Source organism: Medicago truncatula, chromosome 6, assembly GCF_003473485.1.
Source record: "Medicago truncatula cultivar Jemalong A17 chromosome 6, MtrunA17r5.0-ANR, whole genome shotgun sequence".
Classification (NCBI taxonomy): domain Eukaryota; kingdom Viridiplantae; phylum Streptophyta; class Magnoliopsida; order Fabales; family Fabaceae; genus Medicago; species Medicago truncatula.
Genome location: NC_053047.1, coordinates 40818464 through 40838276, shown reverse-complemented (window position 1 = coordinate 40838276; position 19813 = coordinate 40818464). Strand labels below are relative to the sequence as shown.

General features: G+C 36.4%; 1 protein-coding gene across 1 annotated transcript; it reads left to right on the top strand.

Annotated features, from left to right (window-relative positions):
- Positions 1–1157: 1157 nt before the first annotated feature.
- On the top strand, positions 1158–8746 carry LOC25496938 (disease resistance protein RUN1). The gene is made up of 8 exons (XM_024785575.2): positions 1158–1817; positions 2016–3120; positions 3254–3523; positions 3609–4942; positions 5215–5712; positions 5910–6613; positions 7006–7219; positions 8078–8746. The coding sequence occupies exons 1-5, from the start codon at positions 1318–1320 to the stop codon at positions 5477–5479; spliced, it is 3474 nt and encodes a 1157-aa protein (XP_024641343.1). The 5' UTR covers positions 1158–1317; the 3' UTR covers positions 5480–5712; positions 5910–6613; positions 7006–7219; positions 8078–8746.
- Positions 8747–19813: the final 11067 nt, after the last annotated feature.

Genomic DNA, 19813 nt, shown 5'->3' with positions numbered 1-19813 from the left:
TGTGTACGAAGAACATTGAAATTTATTATCTGTTTCGGTCATTAGATCAATATTAATGTTTAAAATGTTCATTTATATATATTTTTAAACATTCTCATCATGCACCAACATCACATTAATTTGTTGCTTCATAACAATTAACAAGTAATAAACTCAGCCATACTTTACTAAGAATAATCAAACATCTACTGTAGTGTGTATGAGCCGAAAATAAAATGCTTACAGAAAACCTTTGTTTGAATGTAACAAATTTGTTCTCATAAAGAAAGTTTTTTCATAATGTGTCAATAGGGCATCAAAACCCCGCTGAAAATAAATAAAAGACCATATGGCAATAGGGAAAGCTGTGTGTCAATAGGCAACCCGTGAATTCCAGAGATATTCCACTATGAAAAAAAGGTGCCATGAAATCATGGGAGTTTATCTTTAGCACCCAAAATCTCAAAAGTCTCAAGTTTATCGTTTAAAATATTAATATGAAAGTTGTTCTTTAGACATTTAGTAATTGCCTTTAAAATGCCTTTGATGATAACTAAATACCATTTTTCTTTATAAAAGGTAGTAAACTATATATTGTTCGAAATCAAACATATATAGAAACGCTGTAACAAAAAAAACATATCTAGAAACTTTGGTTAATTGCCTTTCTAGTAATGCAGTACTATTGTAATAAAAGAAATAAAAGAGTGGGTCATGCTATAACTGTGCCCCGAGGCATTAGTTAGGGAAACAAAAATGACAAGTTTTGCTTTTTTTTTTTTATAAAAAGGTAATTTTTGCATTGAAAACAATTTTTTTTTTTACACTTTAAGTATTTAATTACATAAGTTCCACAAAATTCAAACTATTTTTGTTTCTTTAACCTGTCTCTTCGGAGCACTAATTAACATTTTCTATAAAAAAAATAATGTAGTATAAACTTCTAAATGAAATAAATATGAAACTAAATTTTGTTGAATAAAAATTAATTTAATAATATAATATAAATGATATATTATATTAAGAAATTTAAATTATCTTATCAACTATCATCAGCTATAAACTATCAACTATCTTATGAATTATGCGCTATTTTTACTACCCAATAAAGTTTAAATGGAATGCACCGTTTATAATAAAAAATGAAAAGTAAAGAGCAGCGATTATGAAAAGTAGGAGAGGAATTAACGCTTAAAGTTATATTCATTCAATTAAGAAAAGAAGGTGCCACGAAATGGACGCATAAAGTTCGTTTGTTCATAATATATGTTTGTTTTGATTATACTCCAATCCATTCACGTTGTCCAATTAACTCAGCTAAACATTTAGCTTATTCAGATGGCTAGCAATAGCAACTCATCTTCAGCTCTTGTGACTTCTTCAAAAAGATATTATTATGATGTGTTTGTCACCTTCCGAGGTGAAGACACTCGCAACAATTTCATTGATTTTCTTTTTGATGCCCTGGAAACAAAAGGCATTCTTGTATTTCGGGATAACAGAAATCTTCAAAAAGGTGAATCCATAGGACCTGAACTTCTTCAATCAATCGAAGGATCTCAGGTTTATGTTGCGGTTTTCTCAAGAAACTATGCTTTCTCAACATGGTGTTTGCAAGAAATAGAGAAGATTTGGGAATGTGTCCAAGGATCCGAAAAACTTGTTCTTCCTGTTTTTTATGATGTTGATCCTTCTGAGGTTCGAAAGCAAAGTGGAATTTATGATAAAGCTTTTGTCAAACATGAACAAAGATTCCAACAAAACTCTCAGATGGTGTCAAGATGGAGAGAAGCTCTAAAACAAGTGGGGAGTATCTCTGGTTGGGATCTATGTGATAAGTAAGAAATTTATAGTTTTTTTTTTTTTTTTTTTTCCGTAGAAAATATAAGTTGAAGAGATGGTGCACGAGTCCTGAACAGAAACTCAAAGTTTTTTTTTTTTTTTGTCTCAAAATCAAATATTTGGAGTTTAAACATTTTTTTTGGGTTTTTGTACGTGATGGTATAATTTTATTGAACAACATTTTGAACTTTCAGGCCACAAGTTGGTGAGATTAAAAAGATTGTTCAAAGGATAATGAATATATTGGAGTGCAATTCTTCATGTGTTTCGAAAGATTTAGTAGGGATTGATTCTCCTATAGAAGCATTACAAAATCATTTGCTTTTGGACTCAGTTGATGGTGTTCATGCTATAGGAATTTGTGGAATGGGAGGAATAGGGAAGACAACCCTTGCCATGACTTTATATGACCAAATATCTCATCGATTTAGTGCAAATTGTTTTATTGATGATGTAAGCAAAATATATAGATTATGTGATGGTCCTTTGGATGCACAAAAGCAAATTCTATTTCAAACTCTCGACATAAAACACCATCAAATATGCAATCGTTACATTGCAACTGATTTGATACGACGTAGGCTAAGTCGTGAAAAGACCCTAGTGATTCTTGATAATGTGGATCAAGGTGAACAATCGGAAAAAATAGCTGTGCATCGTGAGTGGTTAGGTGCAGGTAGTAGAATAATTATCATTTCTAGAGATGAGCATATATTGAAAGAGTATGGAGTGGACGTAGTTTACAAAGTTCCACTTTTGAATCGGACCGATTCTCACAAGTTATTTTGTCAAAAAGCTTTCAAACATGAGAAAATTATTATGAGTAGTTACCAAAATTTGGATTTTGAGATACTGAGTTATGCTAATGGTCTTCCACTAGCAATTAAAGTATTGGGCTCATTTTTGTTTGGTCGTAATGTGACTGAATGGAAGAGTGCATTGGCTAGATTGAGAGAAAGGCCAGATAACGATGTCATGGATGTGCTACAGTTAAGTTTTGATGGTCTAAATCATATGGAAAAAGAAATATTTCTTGATATTGCTTGTTTTTTCAACCGCGAATCAGAGAAATATGTAAAAAACGTTCTAAATCATTGTGGATTTCATGCTGATATTGGATTAAGAGTTCTCATTGATAAATCACTTATAAGCATTAATAGTGATTCAGTGATTGAAATGCATTCTTTATTGGTTGAGCTAGGCAGAAAAATTGTGCGAGAAAATTCAAGCAAAGAGCAAAGAAAGTGGAGCAGGGTGTGGTCCCAAAAACAACTCTACAATGTTACGATGGAGAAAATGGTAAAATTACCATTTAGAAATAAAGAAACATATTTTAATTTTAATTTTTTATTGACAGAATGTTTCCATTTTTATAAAAACTACAAATATCGAAAGTAATTTATTTTTACTTTTATTTTTTGCAATGCTTTAGGAAAGGCATGTTGAAGCCATAGTTTTGAATGATGATGATGTTGAAGAGGTGGACGTTGAACAGTTGTCAAAAATGAGTAATCTTAGATTACTCATCATCAAGTGGGGTCCGAATATCCCAAGTAGCCCATCGAGTCTTTCAAACACATTAAGATATGTTGAGTGGAATTATTATCCTTTCAAGTATTTGCCATCAAGTTTTCACCCCAGTGATCTTGTAGAGTTGATCTTGATGTATAGCGACATCAAACAACTATGGAAGAACAAGAAGGTATTATACATTTGATTATTAATGTTTATCTTAGAAATATAAACAAATTTGTAATGGTTCTATTTTTGTTGTTTTTTCATGTCAGTATCTTCCCAATTTGAGAAGATTGGATCTAAGACACTCCAGAAATCTAGAAAAGATAGTAGATTTTGGAGAGTTCCCGAATCTTGAGTGGTTAAATTTGGAATTATGTGCGAACCTTGTTGAGTTAGATCCATCTATTGGACTTCTAAGAAAGCTTGTTTACTTGAATTTGGAAGGTTGCGTAAATCTAGTAAGCATACCCAACAACATATCCGGTCTTAGCTCTCTTGAAGATCTAAATATATGTGGTTGTTCCAAAGCGTTTAGCAGTTCAAGCATCATGTTGCCTACTCCCATGAGAAACACATATTTGTTGCCATCCGTGCATAGCTTAAATTGTTTGCGTAAAGTTGACATTAGCTTTTGTCATCTAAATCAAGTTCCCGATTCAATTGAATGTTTACACTCACTAGAAAAATTAAATTTAGGGGGAAACGATTTTGTGACACTACCTAGCTTGAGGAAGCTTTCCAAACTTGTATATTTAAATTTGGAGCATTGCAAGTTCTTGAAATCTTTTCCTCAACTTCCTTCTCTTACCACTATTGGGCGGGATCATCGTGAGAACAAGCATAAGTTTGGGTGGATCACAGGATTGATCGTTTTCAACTGTCCAAAACTGGGTGATAGGGAGTGTTGCAGTAGCATGACATTTTCATGGATGACACAATTTATTAAGGCAAACCGACAAACCTACCCTGCCTATTTTGATACGATTCAAATTGTTACTACAGGAAGTGAAATACCGAGTTGGATCAACAATCAGAGCATGGGTGATTCAATACTAATAGACAAATTGCCTATTATGCATGACAATAACAATAATATCATTGGCTTTCTATGTTGTGCAGTATTTACAATGGAACCTCATCCAGAGTGCTTTTCATGGGCCAATATGAAACTGAGTTTCAATCATCCTATCAAAATGAGTGTTCCAGTCATTCTCAATGGAGGTCTTGTTACGACCAAATCAAGTCACCTATGGATAATCTACTTCCCACGAGAGTCCTCGGATGAATTTGGAAATATCTGTTTTGACATTTTTAAGGGGCAAGCTTTGGGTATGGAGGTGAAGAGTTGCGGGTATCGTTGGGTATGTAAACAAGACCTACAAGAATTCAACTTACCAATGATAAATCACGAAAATTCCTTGGCTCCGAAGTGTAAGATTTTGGCAATTGAAGATGGGACACAACTACAACCACAACAAGAATCATTCATGTCACAAGTCATAACTAGTACACCGAGAAGAAACAACAGATGGATCACAAAAAATTCAACAAGTGATAACAAGTTAACCGCAAAAACAATCTCTGTTGTCAACCGCAAGCAGAGGTACTGAAGATAATTCAAAAGAATCTTGCTAACTTTATATCATTCATTTTTTTTCCTTGATTTTGTTGGCAGAAGTGAGACTATGTTTGTTTGATTTTCAATTTATACTGAATTTTATAATTTGCGGTGTGGATGTGCCGTTTGGTGGGGGTTTTAAATTTGTGTTAGGTTGTAATCTCCGTGTCGTTTTCGATTTCTGTGTCTGTGTTTCATAGACAACAACAATTTTAGGAACACTTTATCACTGAGATCTGCATTCATGTCATCCACAGAAATAAATCTCGAACCTCCATATCAGCCACAGAAAGAGAAGTATCCGTGGAGGCAGCAGATTCACCTGTTGCAGATGAAGTTTCTACTGAATCTCAACAGAAAAAAATCTCAAACCTCCATATCATTTGTCGATTCATTGGTCGGTTCCTCAACAACTTTTGCCAACAAGGTAGCACGGATACGAACATCAGATACGACATGGACACTGTAAATTCAGATGCTGAAAGTTTGGTTTCTGAAGAAGATTCAGATGCTGTAATTTAAATTATTGAAGAACCTATTCAGACAGATATTGCAACAAGCAATGTCGAAAATGACTCACTGGTTGGTCGGTTCCTCGACAACTGTTGCAAACAAGGTAGCACGGATACGGACATCCGATACGACACGGACACTGTAAATTCAGATGCCAAAAGTTTGGTTTCTGAAGAAGACTTAGATGCTGTAAATTCAATTATTGAATACCTCAAGTGCACCAGATGCTCAAGAAGGAGAAGGTTCTAGTTTTCTATCTCACACTTTTTCTGCTAATTTATCTCATTAGTATTTTACATATGGAAATACTGATTGTATGTATTTTTTTGTTTCTTTCGAAATTACGACAAAAATCAATCATATTTTTTTGCAGTAACACACATATACATGGTTTTTCCGATTAACTTACCGAATAATATTTCCTTTGCATTTCAAATAGGTGACAATGCTGGAGCTGTTCCAGAGAACAATGAGATCGCTGCTAGTTTGACTGGACAAAGCGGTGATTTGTCTTCTGAGAAAATCTTGAATAAAGGCTCAATTCATTTTTAAATCATGCTTGCTTGACTGAATTAGTGTTGTCATTCTTGTATCGCCGAAAGTAACAATTTGTTACCGCTACACAATAGTTTTATAGCGCCACTATAGAGGCTATTTCACAACATTTTGAACCAAATATCGTAATTTTGAACAATAGCAATTTGTTCAAATTCCACTCTCTATAGCACTATAGCGTCACTATTGACACAAGTTTTCAGAATTTGTTATGTATAAACCACAGATTGTATGATATTGTACCCCGTTCAATTTCTACACGATCCGAATCAATCAACTTTATGCAACCAAAGCAATTGAATGACATCATAATAGTTAGATTATTTAACAGATGGATGATTTTTTTTTTCTTTTGTTATGAAGGGAGTTTTATTTAACTTTGAATCTTCTATGGATAAATGTAACTGAAGAAAAGAATAAAGTTCCCTCTCCTGAAAGTCCTCCAACTGAAGAAGTGCCAGAACAAACACCAGTAGCAGTACAAGTTGAAGGTGAAGAAGTTGCAATTGCATTAAAAAACAAACAACAGCGTATCTAACTCTAATGGACAAACCGGAATTACAGCGTCAGATGAAGGCTTGAGCAAAGGTTGCAATTTCATCTTATTTATTTCATATTTCATTTCTGAAAGATGTATAAACAAGGATGCATTTGAACTTATCTACTGATATAAGCACTTGTGAAACTGTTTGGAAGAGTTTATGGAAACAGCTCATGACATGTCCATAAAAGTTGTTTTCAGCTTTTTTCCATAAACTGTCTAGAAAAGCTTATGAAAATAGCTTATAGCATAAGTATGACTTCATTTTATCTTTTGTTATAAAAATTGCTTATACATCAGCACTTATATGTAAAGTGCTTATCTTATAAGTTTTCATTAGGCTGTTTATCTTAGGTTTCCAGCCTGTTCACCTATCTTTGAATTCTTACATAAGATTTCTAATCGTTAAATGTCTGTTCCGCCGCCCTTTGGATTGCAGCAACTATATCACCAGCACTTGTGAAGTAACTTCGGAATGAAACGGGGGCTGGAATGATGGACTGCAAAAATGCTCTATCAGGGAGTGAAGGTGACATTATCAAAGCACAGGAGCTCCTTAGGGAAAAGGGCTTAATTAGAGTGTGCAGACAAGAAAGCATCCAAAGCAGCTGCCGAAGGAAGGATGGTTCTTACAAGTTCCAAAGGAAGGATAGGTTCTATGAATTCCTACTTGTTATTGAGTTATTTAATTATGAAATTTTGGTAATTAGTTCCTGGAAAACTACATTCTAAAAGAACAAACTACAACAGGGGTCCTTTAACTTAATTTAAAGGTTCAAACAAGTCCTTGATATTGTTTTCGTGTTAATTTAGTCATTTCTTCATGTCAAGTTGGTAGTTTTGTTTACAATAGCGTCATTTTTTATGTATGTTACCAAATGTCTAGCTGACCATTTTAAAAGGTACATTACATCTTCAATTCATCAAGGTTTCATCTAAGGTTACGACAGTTTTTTGTTTTTATCTAAAACTGTGACCTTGTTGTACTGATCATTGATTGATTGTGTACTAAAAACTGTAACAGAAGTCGGCTAAGAATAAAGTTGGTTCAGTGTTGTAAATATTTTTGAAGACTAATTTGACACCAAGAAAAGATAAAAGGATCTGTTTAAAATTTAAATTAAGTTAAAGAACATGTTGTAGTTTTTCCCATTATAACATTTCCATAATTATGCCAAGCTTTATCTGGATGCTAAGCTTCTAGAATATTTTCACCCGAACCTTCCCTCCATGCTTATATATATGTTAAACATTATCTGAATTGTTCTTGGTATAGACAAAACATAACCTAATCAGTGAATGTGTATGACATGTGACCGTTAGTCTATGAAAGCTCCCACACAAACACGGTCATTTGACACGATACTAACGCTGGCATGTCGACATTGGTAATAATTTTAGAAAATGCAACAACTGAACGTAGCCACATGTGTAGGTTGTACTCAAGAAAAGTTTAGAAAAAAATGGATGTCTTTGATGCAAATATTAAATTGCTCAATGTTGTTTTGCAGGAAATCAACGGTAGTGGTCTCAGCCTCTTTGGTTAAGCAACTGCAAGAAGAAACAGGTGCAGAGATGATGGACTGTAAGAAAGTTCTTGCTGAAAAAAGGGTCTCTCATTCACTATTCACACATCGGTGTTCTAATTGAAGTGAACTGTCAAACCGACTTTGTCGGCAGAAGTGAGAAAATTAAGGAGTTGGTTGATGATCTTGCAATGCAAGTGGCTGCTTGCTTGTCCAGAGGTTCAGTTTGTATCTGTTGAAGATATTCTTGAAACCATTGTGACGAAGGAAAAAGAACTTGAGTTGCAGAGAGAAGACCTTGCTTTGAAACCCGAGAACATAACAGAGAAAATTGTTGAGGGAAGAATCTCAAAGAGGTTACCAGATCTCGCTCTTATAAAGCAGCCTTTCATTAAGGATGACAGTGTTTCAGTGAAAGACTTGGTGAGGCAAAGTATAGCTGCCATTGGCGAGAACATTAAAGCTGGGCGTTTTGTTCGGTTCACTCTGTGAAACAACCTTGGCAATAGATCCTGGACCACAGCAGCACAGCTCATTTGACGGAAGCATTAGGCAAACTATATGTTGGTTTTGTGCGATGTCAAGTTAACAAGTCCATATTACTTTCATAAAAACATTAATCTTTTAAGTTTTTTAATCTCTAAATTAGTTCCTTAAAACATTAAGTGTCACTATAATAATCATTCAGTGGATCTTTTTTTCAAATTAATTGGTCATGAACTTCATCAAAATGGTTGTTTAAAGTAACAACAATGATAAATTTTGCAGTAGTATTGTTTGAAGAATTAATTTGGAAATCATGGGACCAATATGATGGCATATATATTTAAAGGACCAATGTGACATAAGTCATTACTTTATCTCTGGAGGATAAAACTAATGATTTATTCATAAACTTTTGTGGACAAAAAAAAAATGGTAAACTATCATTCACAATTCTAATCATCTATTGCAATATTACACAATCTCTGTCTGTACTAAATTCTTTCGCTTTGGTGACTTGCACATAAAAAATGCCATAGGTCTACAGTGATATCTACCTCTTTATTCTTTTGAAATTTGTGCAATTTTGATACATAAAACTTAACCTGCAAAGTAGGGGTGTTCATGGTTTGAATCCAAACCAAATTTTAGTTTTAGTTTGGTTTTTGAAACCTCTTATCTAAACAAGTTCGGATATGGTTTGAAACCAGTTTGGATCCAGTTCAAATCCGGTTTGTCATAAAATCCGGATTCTCTTCCAAAATCAGTTTTGAATCAATTTTTTTATTAAAACCGGATTGTAATCTGGTTTTTAATTCAAACCTGTTTTAACTCAACATCAGATTTCAACAATATGAGAACATGTCCAGAATTGCACCATGGTTACTTTACAGTAAAGCGGAACATGAAAAGTAACCATGTGTTCGCAACAAGGAAATGAGTAATACGCTTTTTTTTTTAATTTCATGAACAAATTTATTAACTTTTACAATGCGACTCAGAAATATCCTATATAGTCAACTGCACTCACGTCACAGATATGAGATGACTTCAGCACTTCTAGCATTGAAATCCCTTAAGGCTGCACATTTCACATGCTGCAATCATATAAAAATTAACTTATGGTATTGTCACATCACATATGAGGGAAAAACTCACTCATGTTGAAAAACAACATAGATTAAGGATCTGTTTGTTAGAGTTATAAAAAAGTGATTATGATACTCAATACATAATCTTGAGATTAAATTTTAGAGATTCTTTAAAAAAGTAGGAACTACTTTGTATTTGTTTACCATAATGAAAATCACTTTTTTTTTTTAAAAATAAACCAGTTATTGAAAATGATTTCCAAAATAAACTACTTGTTTGAAAATTCACCCATCAATGAATGCAATGTAATTTCAGGTATGTGTTGTAAAATCGCAAGAGTTAAAACACAAACCAATTCGACACATAGAGAACATTCAAACACCTTACACAAATAAGAATAATAACTCGTGAATAATAGCGTAAAAGAAACAAGGACCGTCAACAGGTATCTTATGACATGGAATCAATGTCCTTATAAACTTGTTACAATGTGAAGATATCATACTATTAAAGGAATGATGTTAGATTGAAACTTGAAAATACTTCCCCATCTCGAGTCCATGATATTAGATTGAATAAGATCCATACCCAGCTGCAGATTTTGTTGAATAACAAAGGAATAATGTGTATCAGTTAGGAGCGGCCAATCTTAACGTAACGATTGCTTCTTGTAAACTATATAAATTTAATGCACTTATGAAATTATTAAAATCAAAATCAAAATCAAAACATTGGCCTGAATCTTTGTCACTCAACATATGTACAATAATATTCAAAACAGTTTGAGCATTATTATTGTTTTCCTCCAACAATTTATGGTGTTGATTTCTTCTTTCAAAATCAATAGTTTTATTTTTCTTGCAAGTTGAAAACTTCCGTTTTGGCTGATCTCATAAGTAATCTCCTTAATCACAAAGGGAGAGAGATGCTTTAAAATATAAAGGATAGTCATTCATATTGTATGTTGATGATGGATTATCTCATGTCAAATTTCCATCACTAAAATCTCCACTATCTATGAAAAATGAGAGAGATGCTTTAAAATATAAAGAGGAGGGGGTATAGTGGTTTACTTATTTTTTTAACTTTTGTGTTAATATTCTGATTAGTGTAAAAGGTCATACTAATTCAAAGTTCAGTTGCAGAGTTGTTTAATTATGATTTTCACTTCTCATCCTTATGTAAATATCCCCTTTCATTAAATTTAGTTAATTTTTAAGTAATTTCTGAACTTCTTTCAGAAGAAAAAAAAAAGTAAATTCTGAACTTGGTCTTCCAAATATTGTAATGTCACCACATTAATATTTAAAATCTCAATGAACTCCTTCCAAATTGCCGCCGGCCCTAATTCCTCAAATCATCATGGCCGAAAATACTCCTCCCCCCTCTCCCAAATCAACATCCAAACATGCTGTCCAAACCACAGTATCTCCAATTCACCCTGCACTCATTGTTTCTAACATCACAAACTTCATCAAAGTCACCCTTGACATTGAGAAAATCCAATACAATACATGGTCTGAATTATTCAAAATCCATGCCGAAGCATATGATGTTCTCGACCACATCATCCCCCCTTCACCAACCGATCCCACTTCCTCACCCTCTCTCAAAGAAACCAATCCAGCCTTATGGAAACGCCTAGATGCCATTGTTTTACAATGGATTTATGGAACCATCTCTACTGATCTGCTTCATACCATTCTTGAACGTAATTCCACAGCTCAACTTGCCTGGGATCGCCTTTTTGATATATTTTTTTATAACAAAAATTCAAGAGCTCTCTACCTCGAGCAAGAATTTTCCAAAATTTCCATGGAACAATTTTCTGATGCCTCGTCATACTGCCAACACATCAAGTCTCTCTCCGATCAACTCGCTAATGTTGGTGCACCTGTTTCCAATGATCGTATGGTGCTTCAACTTGTCTCCGGTCTTTCTGAAGCTTATGACACTGTCGGTTCTCAAATCCGCCATTCTGATACTCTTCCTCCTTTTTACAAAGCTCGTTCCATGGTTGTCTTGGAAGAAACAGCACGTGCAAAACGAACGGCTGTTACCACTGCCAATTCCACTTTCTTAGCCGCTCAAGAAGACAACAACTCAGGTAATTCACCTTCTCATCGTCCCAACCGCAACAATAACAACAATAATGGCAGTCGTGGTGGTCGTGGCGGTTCTGGTAATAACCGTGGTGGTCGCGGTCGCGGACGAGGTGGAGGTCGAGGCGGACGATCTCATAACTATCAACAAGGATCATGGCAGCAACCACAGGCACCGCAACATCAGTGGGCTTATCCTCCTTACCAGTATCCTTCTTGGAATGCACAGTGGCAGCCATGGGCCACTCCTCATTGTCCTTATCCTACAACCGGAAATTGGCAAAGACAGGTAGTTCCAAATCGTCAGGATGGTATTCTTGGAGCAAAACCACAACAAGCGCATGTTGCTGCCACTCCGTCATCATATGCACCAACAGACATCCAAGCCGCTATGCACTCTCTTTCTCTTGCTCCTCCTGACGAACAGTGGTACATGGACACCGGAGCTACATCTCACATGACAGCAAATGGAGGTAATCTTACGTCTTATTCCAATATTAGCAACAATATTACTGTCGGTAGTGGTCATAATATTCCTGTTATTGGTTGTGGTAATGCATTAGTACAGAATCCTCTATATCCCTTAACCTTAAACAATGTCTTGCATGCACTCAAACTGATCAAAAATCTTGTTTCTGTGAGAAAATTTACCATTGACAATGAAGTTTCTGTTGAATTTGACCCTTTTGGTTTTTCTGTGAAGGATTTTCAGACAGGGATGCCTTTAATGAGATGTAATAGCTCAGGTGAGCTTTATCCTCTAACCACAAGACCATACTATCCAAGCACCACACCATCTACCTTTGCTGCTTTATCCAATGAAATATGGCATAATCGTTTAGGACATCCGGGAGTATCTATTTTGAATTCTCTTCACCGAAACAATTCTATCTTATGTAACAAGTTTCGGAACAATTTCTTTTGTCAGTCTTGTCAACTTGGAAAACAAATAAAGTTACCATTTTATGAGTCATTGTCGTCTAGCTTATTACCTTTTGATATTGTGCATAGTGATATATGGACATTGTTATACCCTGTTTTTGGACCTAAAAATACTGGGCCCAATTTCATTTCAAACTTTGTCAATTATCAAATTTCAACTGCACAGTTCAAATTGTCTCTGCCTCGCAGTATTTTCAATCACAATTTTACCTGTGTTTTTCTTGCATAAAACCTTTCGAAATGTCTTTACTTGTCTTGTAAGTCATTCAAAAGTGTCTCTGAATCATTACATTGCTTTTTCTACAGTTTATTTCAAAATTTGCAAAAAGTCGTACAGAAGGGTATTTTGGTCATTTCCTGCAGTGGGACCCATTTTCATCCTTGTGACTGTCTCTGAGTCTTTTCAGATTGATTTTTAACATTTCATTAGTGAACCTTGTTAAATTCATTTCAAACTTGCATCTGAGTCAGTGTCGAGTCAATTTGAATCTGTTTAGGTCATTTTTAGCCCTAGGGGCATTTTGGTCATTTCACATAAAATTTCGGCATGGGGAGGTTACTTTGAAGTACCTCATTTAGGCCATTGGTTCGTTTTAGTCCGTTTTGTCAATTTTATTTTTGTTTCGCTTTACGTTTGGTCAAATTACGTTTTTTATTCAATTTTATTTTTAGATTGCATTTTGGTCCCTCAAATTGAGATCCCAAAATTGCATGTTTTGTCCAAATTTTTTTTAATTGCATTTTAGTCCTTACTTTCTTTTTTTCAGTCCAGTCCATATATTTTTCAAATTTGCAAACAGGTCCTTCAAGTTAAAATTACAGGGCAGCGCTTTTTTTTTTCAGTCCAATGCCACATGTCAGTTTCCTATTGGTTCCAATACACACTTGTCAGCTATAAAAGCAACACAGTGGCAATGAATTTCACACGTTTTCCATTTACCAAGCGCCAACTCACCAAAACAGAATCCAACTTTCTCTCTCTTTCTGTTAGATCAAAACAGTATCAACAAAGAGCTTCAAAGATTCATCAATGGCAGAAACCCTAACCACCTCAATCCACCATTGATTTCCACCGAATCAACACAAAAACACCAAATTCAACAGAACTCAACCAAGTTTCTTTGATTACTCATTGATTCTCAGAGATTCAATACGGAATCATCATCACAGAACCAATTTCCTCGCAATTCAAAGTGCGAGTTCATCACTGAAACGCGACGAACTCAAGCACTGATCACGAGGAAACAGTGAAGAGAAAGAAGAGGGAAGAAGCTAGGTTTAAACCGGTGAAGAAGATGAAGATTCGCGTGCAAAAATACTGATTTATTTTCAGTGGCTCAACAACAAAAATCATCAAGAACGCAGCAAGCAGATCACAGTTTTCCGAAGAAAATCGTCATCAGAATTCCAACCGAAACCACAGGTAAACAACTTCATCATCACTTTCTTTGAAAAAGCATGAATCAGTGAAGTAAAAAACGAACAGATCCAGAATTTCCAAAACTTAAAAAAATCAAAACCGTCAGTTCAAACCTAGATCCATAAGGATCCAGACCTTGCATGTGAAAACAAGTACCAGAAACGTAACCAGTAGAATAAGACGAATCAAAAGATGTAAGAATCTTGAAATTCTGGAAATCTCTTCGCCGGAACCCTAGGAGGTTCATCGGAGAAGATGAAGTTTCCGGTCACCTTCATCTTCTCCGGCGACATAGCCAGAAACCGGTGGAGGTGAGAGAAGAGAGAAGAGTTTAGAGAGAGAAGCTCTGAGAGAAGAGAGAGAAAGGATTTGGAAAATGGAAAAAACCGGTGCTCTCTTGTTTATATAAGCTAGTGAACCGGATCGGTCCAAGACCGGTCCAGTCCCTTTTGTTCCTGGCCGTTTGATCTAGGGTTTCAGAACCCTGGATCAATCGTACGTCCCCTGTGCATCCGGATCCTTGTAGGATTGGGCTTTGGTTTGGGCTTAGTTCTTTTTACGTTTTTTTTGTTATTTTCTTGCTATTTGCACTGCTTTTCTTGCTATCTGAACCTGTTCCTTGCCTACATTTTTTATAAAAATTCCTAAAAAATTCTTAGTTGTTTCTTGGTATATTTTTGGCATTTTTATGGTGTTTTCTTGCATGTAAAAAATGTTAAAATGGCATGAACTAATTTCCATGTGTTTTTACACTTTTGGTATACTTTTTGCTATGTTTTTGTTCTTGATACTTTGATATGTGTTATGAATAAATGATACCATATCTTATGATGAATATGCCTCTGGACATGTGCTTCTTTTTGCTGTTTTGAATATGATTTTATGGATTTCTTGTTTTACGAGCAACAAGTGTTTGTTTTAGAGAATAAAGTGTCAAATTTCTCTATGAATTTGGTGTGATACCTTGCTTGCATGTGTTTCCATTAATTTCATGTCATGGCTTGAAACAAAATTTCTTTCAAAATTGCCATGATGTGATGATTATGGGTTACAAGCACCTTTAGGTATCACATCAAAGTTTTTAGGTTTATTGCCACTTTATTACCTTTTCTTTGCCATTTTTATGCATTTCCTTTTAATTACTTCCTACTATTTTGTGCTTTATGATTACTAACCATTTCATCTCATGTGTCATACATTTCATAGCATTCCACCACCCTCTCCACTCTCCACTTTCTTTAAGCCTAGCATTTATTTTTTGCAAGTTTTAATTCATTTGGTGATGTAATTTGTTACCATTGGTTTGTAGCTTGGCAAAGAGGCCATAGAATGTATTTAGGGAATTTTTGTAATATAGACTATGGACACTATGACGCACCGGCACGCACACACTCACCTTAGATGTATGCATAGGATTGTATGGTTAGATGAATGCTTAGGCTTAAACACTTAGATAAAAATCAACTTTTTTCCAAAACATGCAAATAACACTTGAAAACCTTTTTGAAAATAAAATGGAGTCAAAACTCCTTGTTTCCCCCTTTATTTTCTTAAGTAAAATTTTCAATAAATCTTAATCCTCCTTGGACTTTATTTTTGCAAAATGACTAATTCCACCTCACACTTTCCAAATCTTATGCCCTTGAGGCCTCTCATCTCCTTTCTTCAAAATTTCTTTTCAAACTTAAAATCAACCAACAAAAACAAAAACCATTTTTGAGAATGAACTACGAACGGTTTTGATCCCTTAAAAGGGTACGTAGGCAATGAGTCAAAACTCATCCAAGCCGAAATAAAATCAAATTCTACTTCTTCTCACCCCCCATTCTTAACTAATCACACTTCCTTTTATACGAATAAGCAATAAAACTAAAGCGTAGAAATAAACTTAGGAGAACGGTTCTTATGGAATACCATAATCGCTCCGGGTGCCTAACACCTTCCCGTAGCGAAAACGACCCCCGAACTTAGAATCTAAGGGTTTTTCTCAATTTTGCCCTTCCCAAGAAAAAATAGAGAATATCAACGGTCAAAAGGTTCAAGTCCAATTAATGGCTTGGCACCCAAAAACCATGATAACAGAAATGGCGACTTCACTGGGGATTCTTTTTAGCGGGTCGCGCCTAGTTTTCCTTAGTTTATATTTACGCTTTGTTTTATTGCTTACATATGTGAATACTTGTTTATTTTCATTTGACGTGTGGGGTGAGAATATCAAAAGTCCTATACCCGGGCTGAGTGAACTTATGTTTAGGTAGAGATATAATCGACAATTCGATCCGGGGGTTGCCTCGTGTATTGGATTATGCGATCAATCTCACATAGCTGAGGCATTTTGAAGGTGATATTGTCGGCGTGTGTTGTCATGCTTAGGCACTTCACTTTCAATTGTTCGACGAAGCTATGAACCGTAGTTACCAAACCCATCCTAGCCTTTTTAGGACGTAGTGCGGTGGCTAAATTGAGTGTTGTCTCAAACTTTAGTCGTCACGCGATACTACACTCAAACTAGACCTTCTCACAAATAATCATGGAACGGGTGTCGTCCTGTACTACCATGATATATGTGAGAGAGGTTGCAGTTTGGGAACTGTGTTAGAACCTTGGTTACTACTATCCAAAGCCTTAGTTCACCGGACGCCGTGTCCATCCATGGCCCTGTTACTTTGAATCTCAACCCACCTTGTTCTTTGTAACTAAACAAAACAACCATGCATACATGCATTCATGCATAAGTTTTTTTTCACGCATACATCGAAGATTTTTTTAGACAGATCGAAACATTGTAAGACACCGCAGGTGTGAACTTGTATTCATAAGTTTACCATTGTAAAACCTTATTTTGCTTGTTTAACAGTGTTTACAATGTTTCGAATTTGTTTCAAAAGTCCTTCGATGACATTAAAAAGAGTCGTTTTTGCATTTGCATCTGCATATCATGCATCATATGCATCATACATCGGTCACAAAGGCTTCCAATTGCTCACTACTTCCTGGTTCCTCTGCCACAGTTTGAAAAGTGGCTCGTGCTCAGAAGGTCTACGAACCTGATAGAATCGATCGAACCAGAGAGTACAGAAGAAGGAAAAAGGCTATGGAAGAAGAGAACGCTCAGCTCCGTACCGAGTTAGCCACTCTAAGGGAGGAATTGGCTAAAGCTAATGATGTCATGACTGCTCTGCTAGCCGCTCAAGAACAATCAGCTACGGCTATCCCTATAGCCACAGCTGCACCGGTGACTACAAGCGTGCTCCCAACCACATCTGCAGACGCTCGCTTTGCTATGACAGCTGGGTTTCCGTATGGGCTTCCACCGTTCTTCACTCCCAGTACTGCAGCTGGCGTTTCTGGTACTGTCAATAATGGCCAGATTCCTGGGAAGAACCATGTCTCTGTCAATACCACCTTGCCTCAGACAACGGCCACTCTGGATCGATTGAGCTATCGGGGAACTCCCTTGGGAATGAGCACCTTTCTGGTTAAAGCCTTCGACGGATCCCGTAAGAACATTCTTGGGGAGATAGATCTGCCAATAACTATCTGTCCCGAAACCTTTCTGATCACGTTCCAGGTCATGGACATCAATGCTGCTCAGCTACCTCCGTCGTACACGTATGCGCAATACTCTCAGCATCCCTTCTTTCCACCATTCTATCATCAGTATCCTTTGCCATCGGGTCAACCTCAGGTACCCGTTAATGCCGTCGTCCAGCGAATGCAACAACAGCCTCCAGCTCAACAACGACAGCAGCAACAGGCTAGACCTACCTTTCCTCTGATACCAATGTTATATGCTGAATTACTCCCGACTCTACTTCTCAAAGGGCACTGCACAACCAGACAGGGCAAGCCTCCACCTGATCCATCGCCTCCCAAGTTCCGTTCGGACCTCAAGTGTGATTTCCATCAAGGTGCTATGGGTCATGATGTCGAAGGATGCTACGCGTTGAGGTACATTGTAAAAAAACTCATAGACCAAGGAAAATTGACTTTTGAGAATAACGTCCCTCATGTCCTCGACAACCCTCTTCCAAATCACGCTGCTGTGAACATGATTGAGGTATATGAGGAAGCTCCCAGATCGGACGTTTGTAACGTTGCAACTCCTCTGGTGCCACTACACATCGGGTTATGCCAAGCCTCTCTGTTTGACCACGATCATGCCAGTTGCCCAGAATGCTTCCATAATCCTTGGGGTTGCTACGTTGTTCAGAATGACATCCAGAGACTGATGAACGACAATTATCTGACTGTCAATGACATCCAAGAAGGACAAGCTGCTGGCTGGGGCAAGTTAATACAACTCCTTGAGAATAAGCATAAAGAGGGTCTCGGATATTCCCCAACTTCAGGAGTCTCCACAGGAACCTTCTAAAGTGCTGGGTTTGCCAATGCAATTACCGAAAAGACGACTGGATTTGATCCTAGGCCTATGTTTGTTATACCAGGAGGCATTGCGAGAAATTGGGATGCCATCATCATTCCTTCAATCATGCATGTTTCCGAGTAATGTGTCTTGTTGCTTAAGTGTTTTGTTTTTCAAAAATAACAATCCTCTCGCTCTGCCCGAAGCGACAGTGATATTTTCTGTAAGGGCATGTTTGTTTCGGCATTGCCGTTGGTTAATAAAAAATTGTCGTTTCTTTCACGACTACTTTTTTTTTTAGTGCCTTTTTTCTTGGAAATAATGGTAATGCCAGAAAAAACCAAAAAATCTGTATTTTTCTTATTAATTTCAAAAATCTGCATAAAAAACCTCTTTCTAAAATCATCCAACCATTTTATGCAGTTTGAACCATAATAAACCCGTTGAACACAGTAATCCTACGGTTCCTCCAAATTTTGAATTCCCTGTGTGTGAAGCTGAAGATGAAGAGGATGATGATATACCATATGAGATCTTCAAGCTACTCAGAAAGAACCAGCCTGTTGTATGGAATGATGAATGCCAAGAAGCTTTTGACAGCATCAAGAATTACCTGCTGGAACCACCTATCCTTGTCCCACCCGTGGAAGGAAGGCCTTTGATTATGTATTTGGCAGTATTTGATGAATCCATGGGATGTGTACTTGGTCAACAAGATGAAACTGGAAAGAAAGAACATGCTATCTACTACCTAAGCAAGAAGTTTACCGATTGCGAAACTCGGTATACACTGCTTGAGAAGACTTGTTGTGCTCTAGCTTGGGCTGCCAAACGCCTGCGTCATTATTTGGTGAATCATACAACTTGGTTGATATCCAGAATGGATCCGATAAAGTACATCTTTGAGAAAGCTGCTGTTACTGGGAAGATTGCACGCTGGCAGATGCTTTTGTCTGAATATGATATTGTGTTCAAAACTCAAAAGGCAATCAAAGGTAGCATTCTTGCAGATCATCTTGCTTACCAACCTCTTGATGATTATCAGCCGATTGAATTCGATTTCCCTGATGAAGAGATCATGTATCTGAAATCCAAAGACTGCGAAGAACCGTTGATTAATGAAGGTCCAGATCCCAATAGCAAGTGGGGCTTAGTCTTTGATGGCGCTGTCAATGCTTATGGTAAAGGAATTGGGGCAGTCATTGTATCCCCACAGGGGCATCACATTCCTTTTACCGCCCGAATTTTGTTCGAATGCACCAACAATATGGCTGAGTATGAAGCATGTATCTTTGGGATCGAGGAAGCAATTGACA

What these genes read in the sequence shown, in the direction of transcription:
- LOC25496938 (XM_024785575.2), top strand. Translation starts at nt 1,318, where the DNA reads ATGGCTAGCAATAGCAACTCATCTTCAGCTCTTGTGACTTCTTCAAAA. An exon ending in ATGTTACGATGGAGAAAATG is followed by an intron (nt 3,121 to 3,253) that starts GTAAAATTACCA and finishes GCAATGCTTTAG; the next exon opens with GAAAGGCATGTTGAAGCCAT. An exon ending in AACTATGGAAGAACAAGAAG is followed by an intron (nt 3,524 to 3,608) that starts GTATTATACATT and finishes TTTTCATGTCAG; the next exon opens with TATCTTCCCAATTTGAGAAG.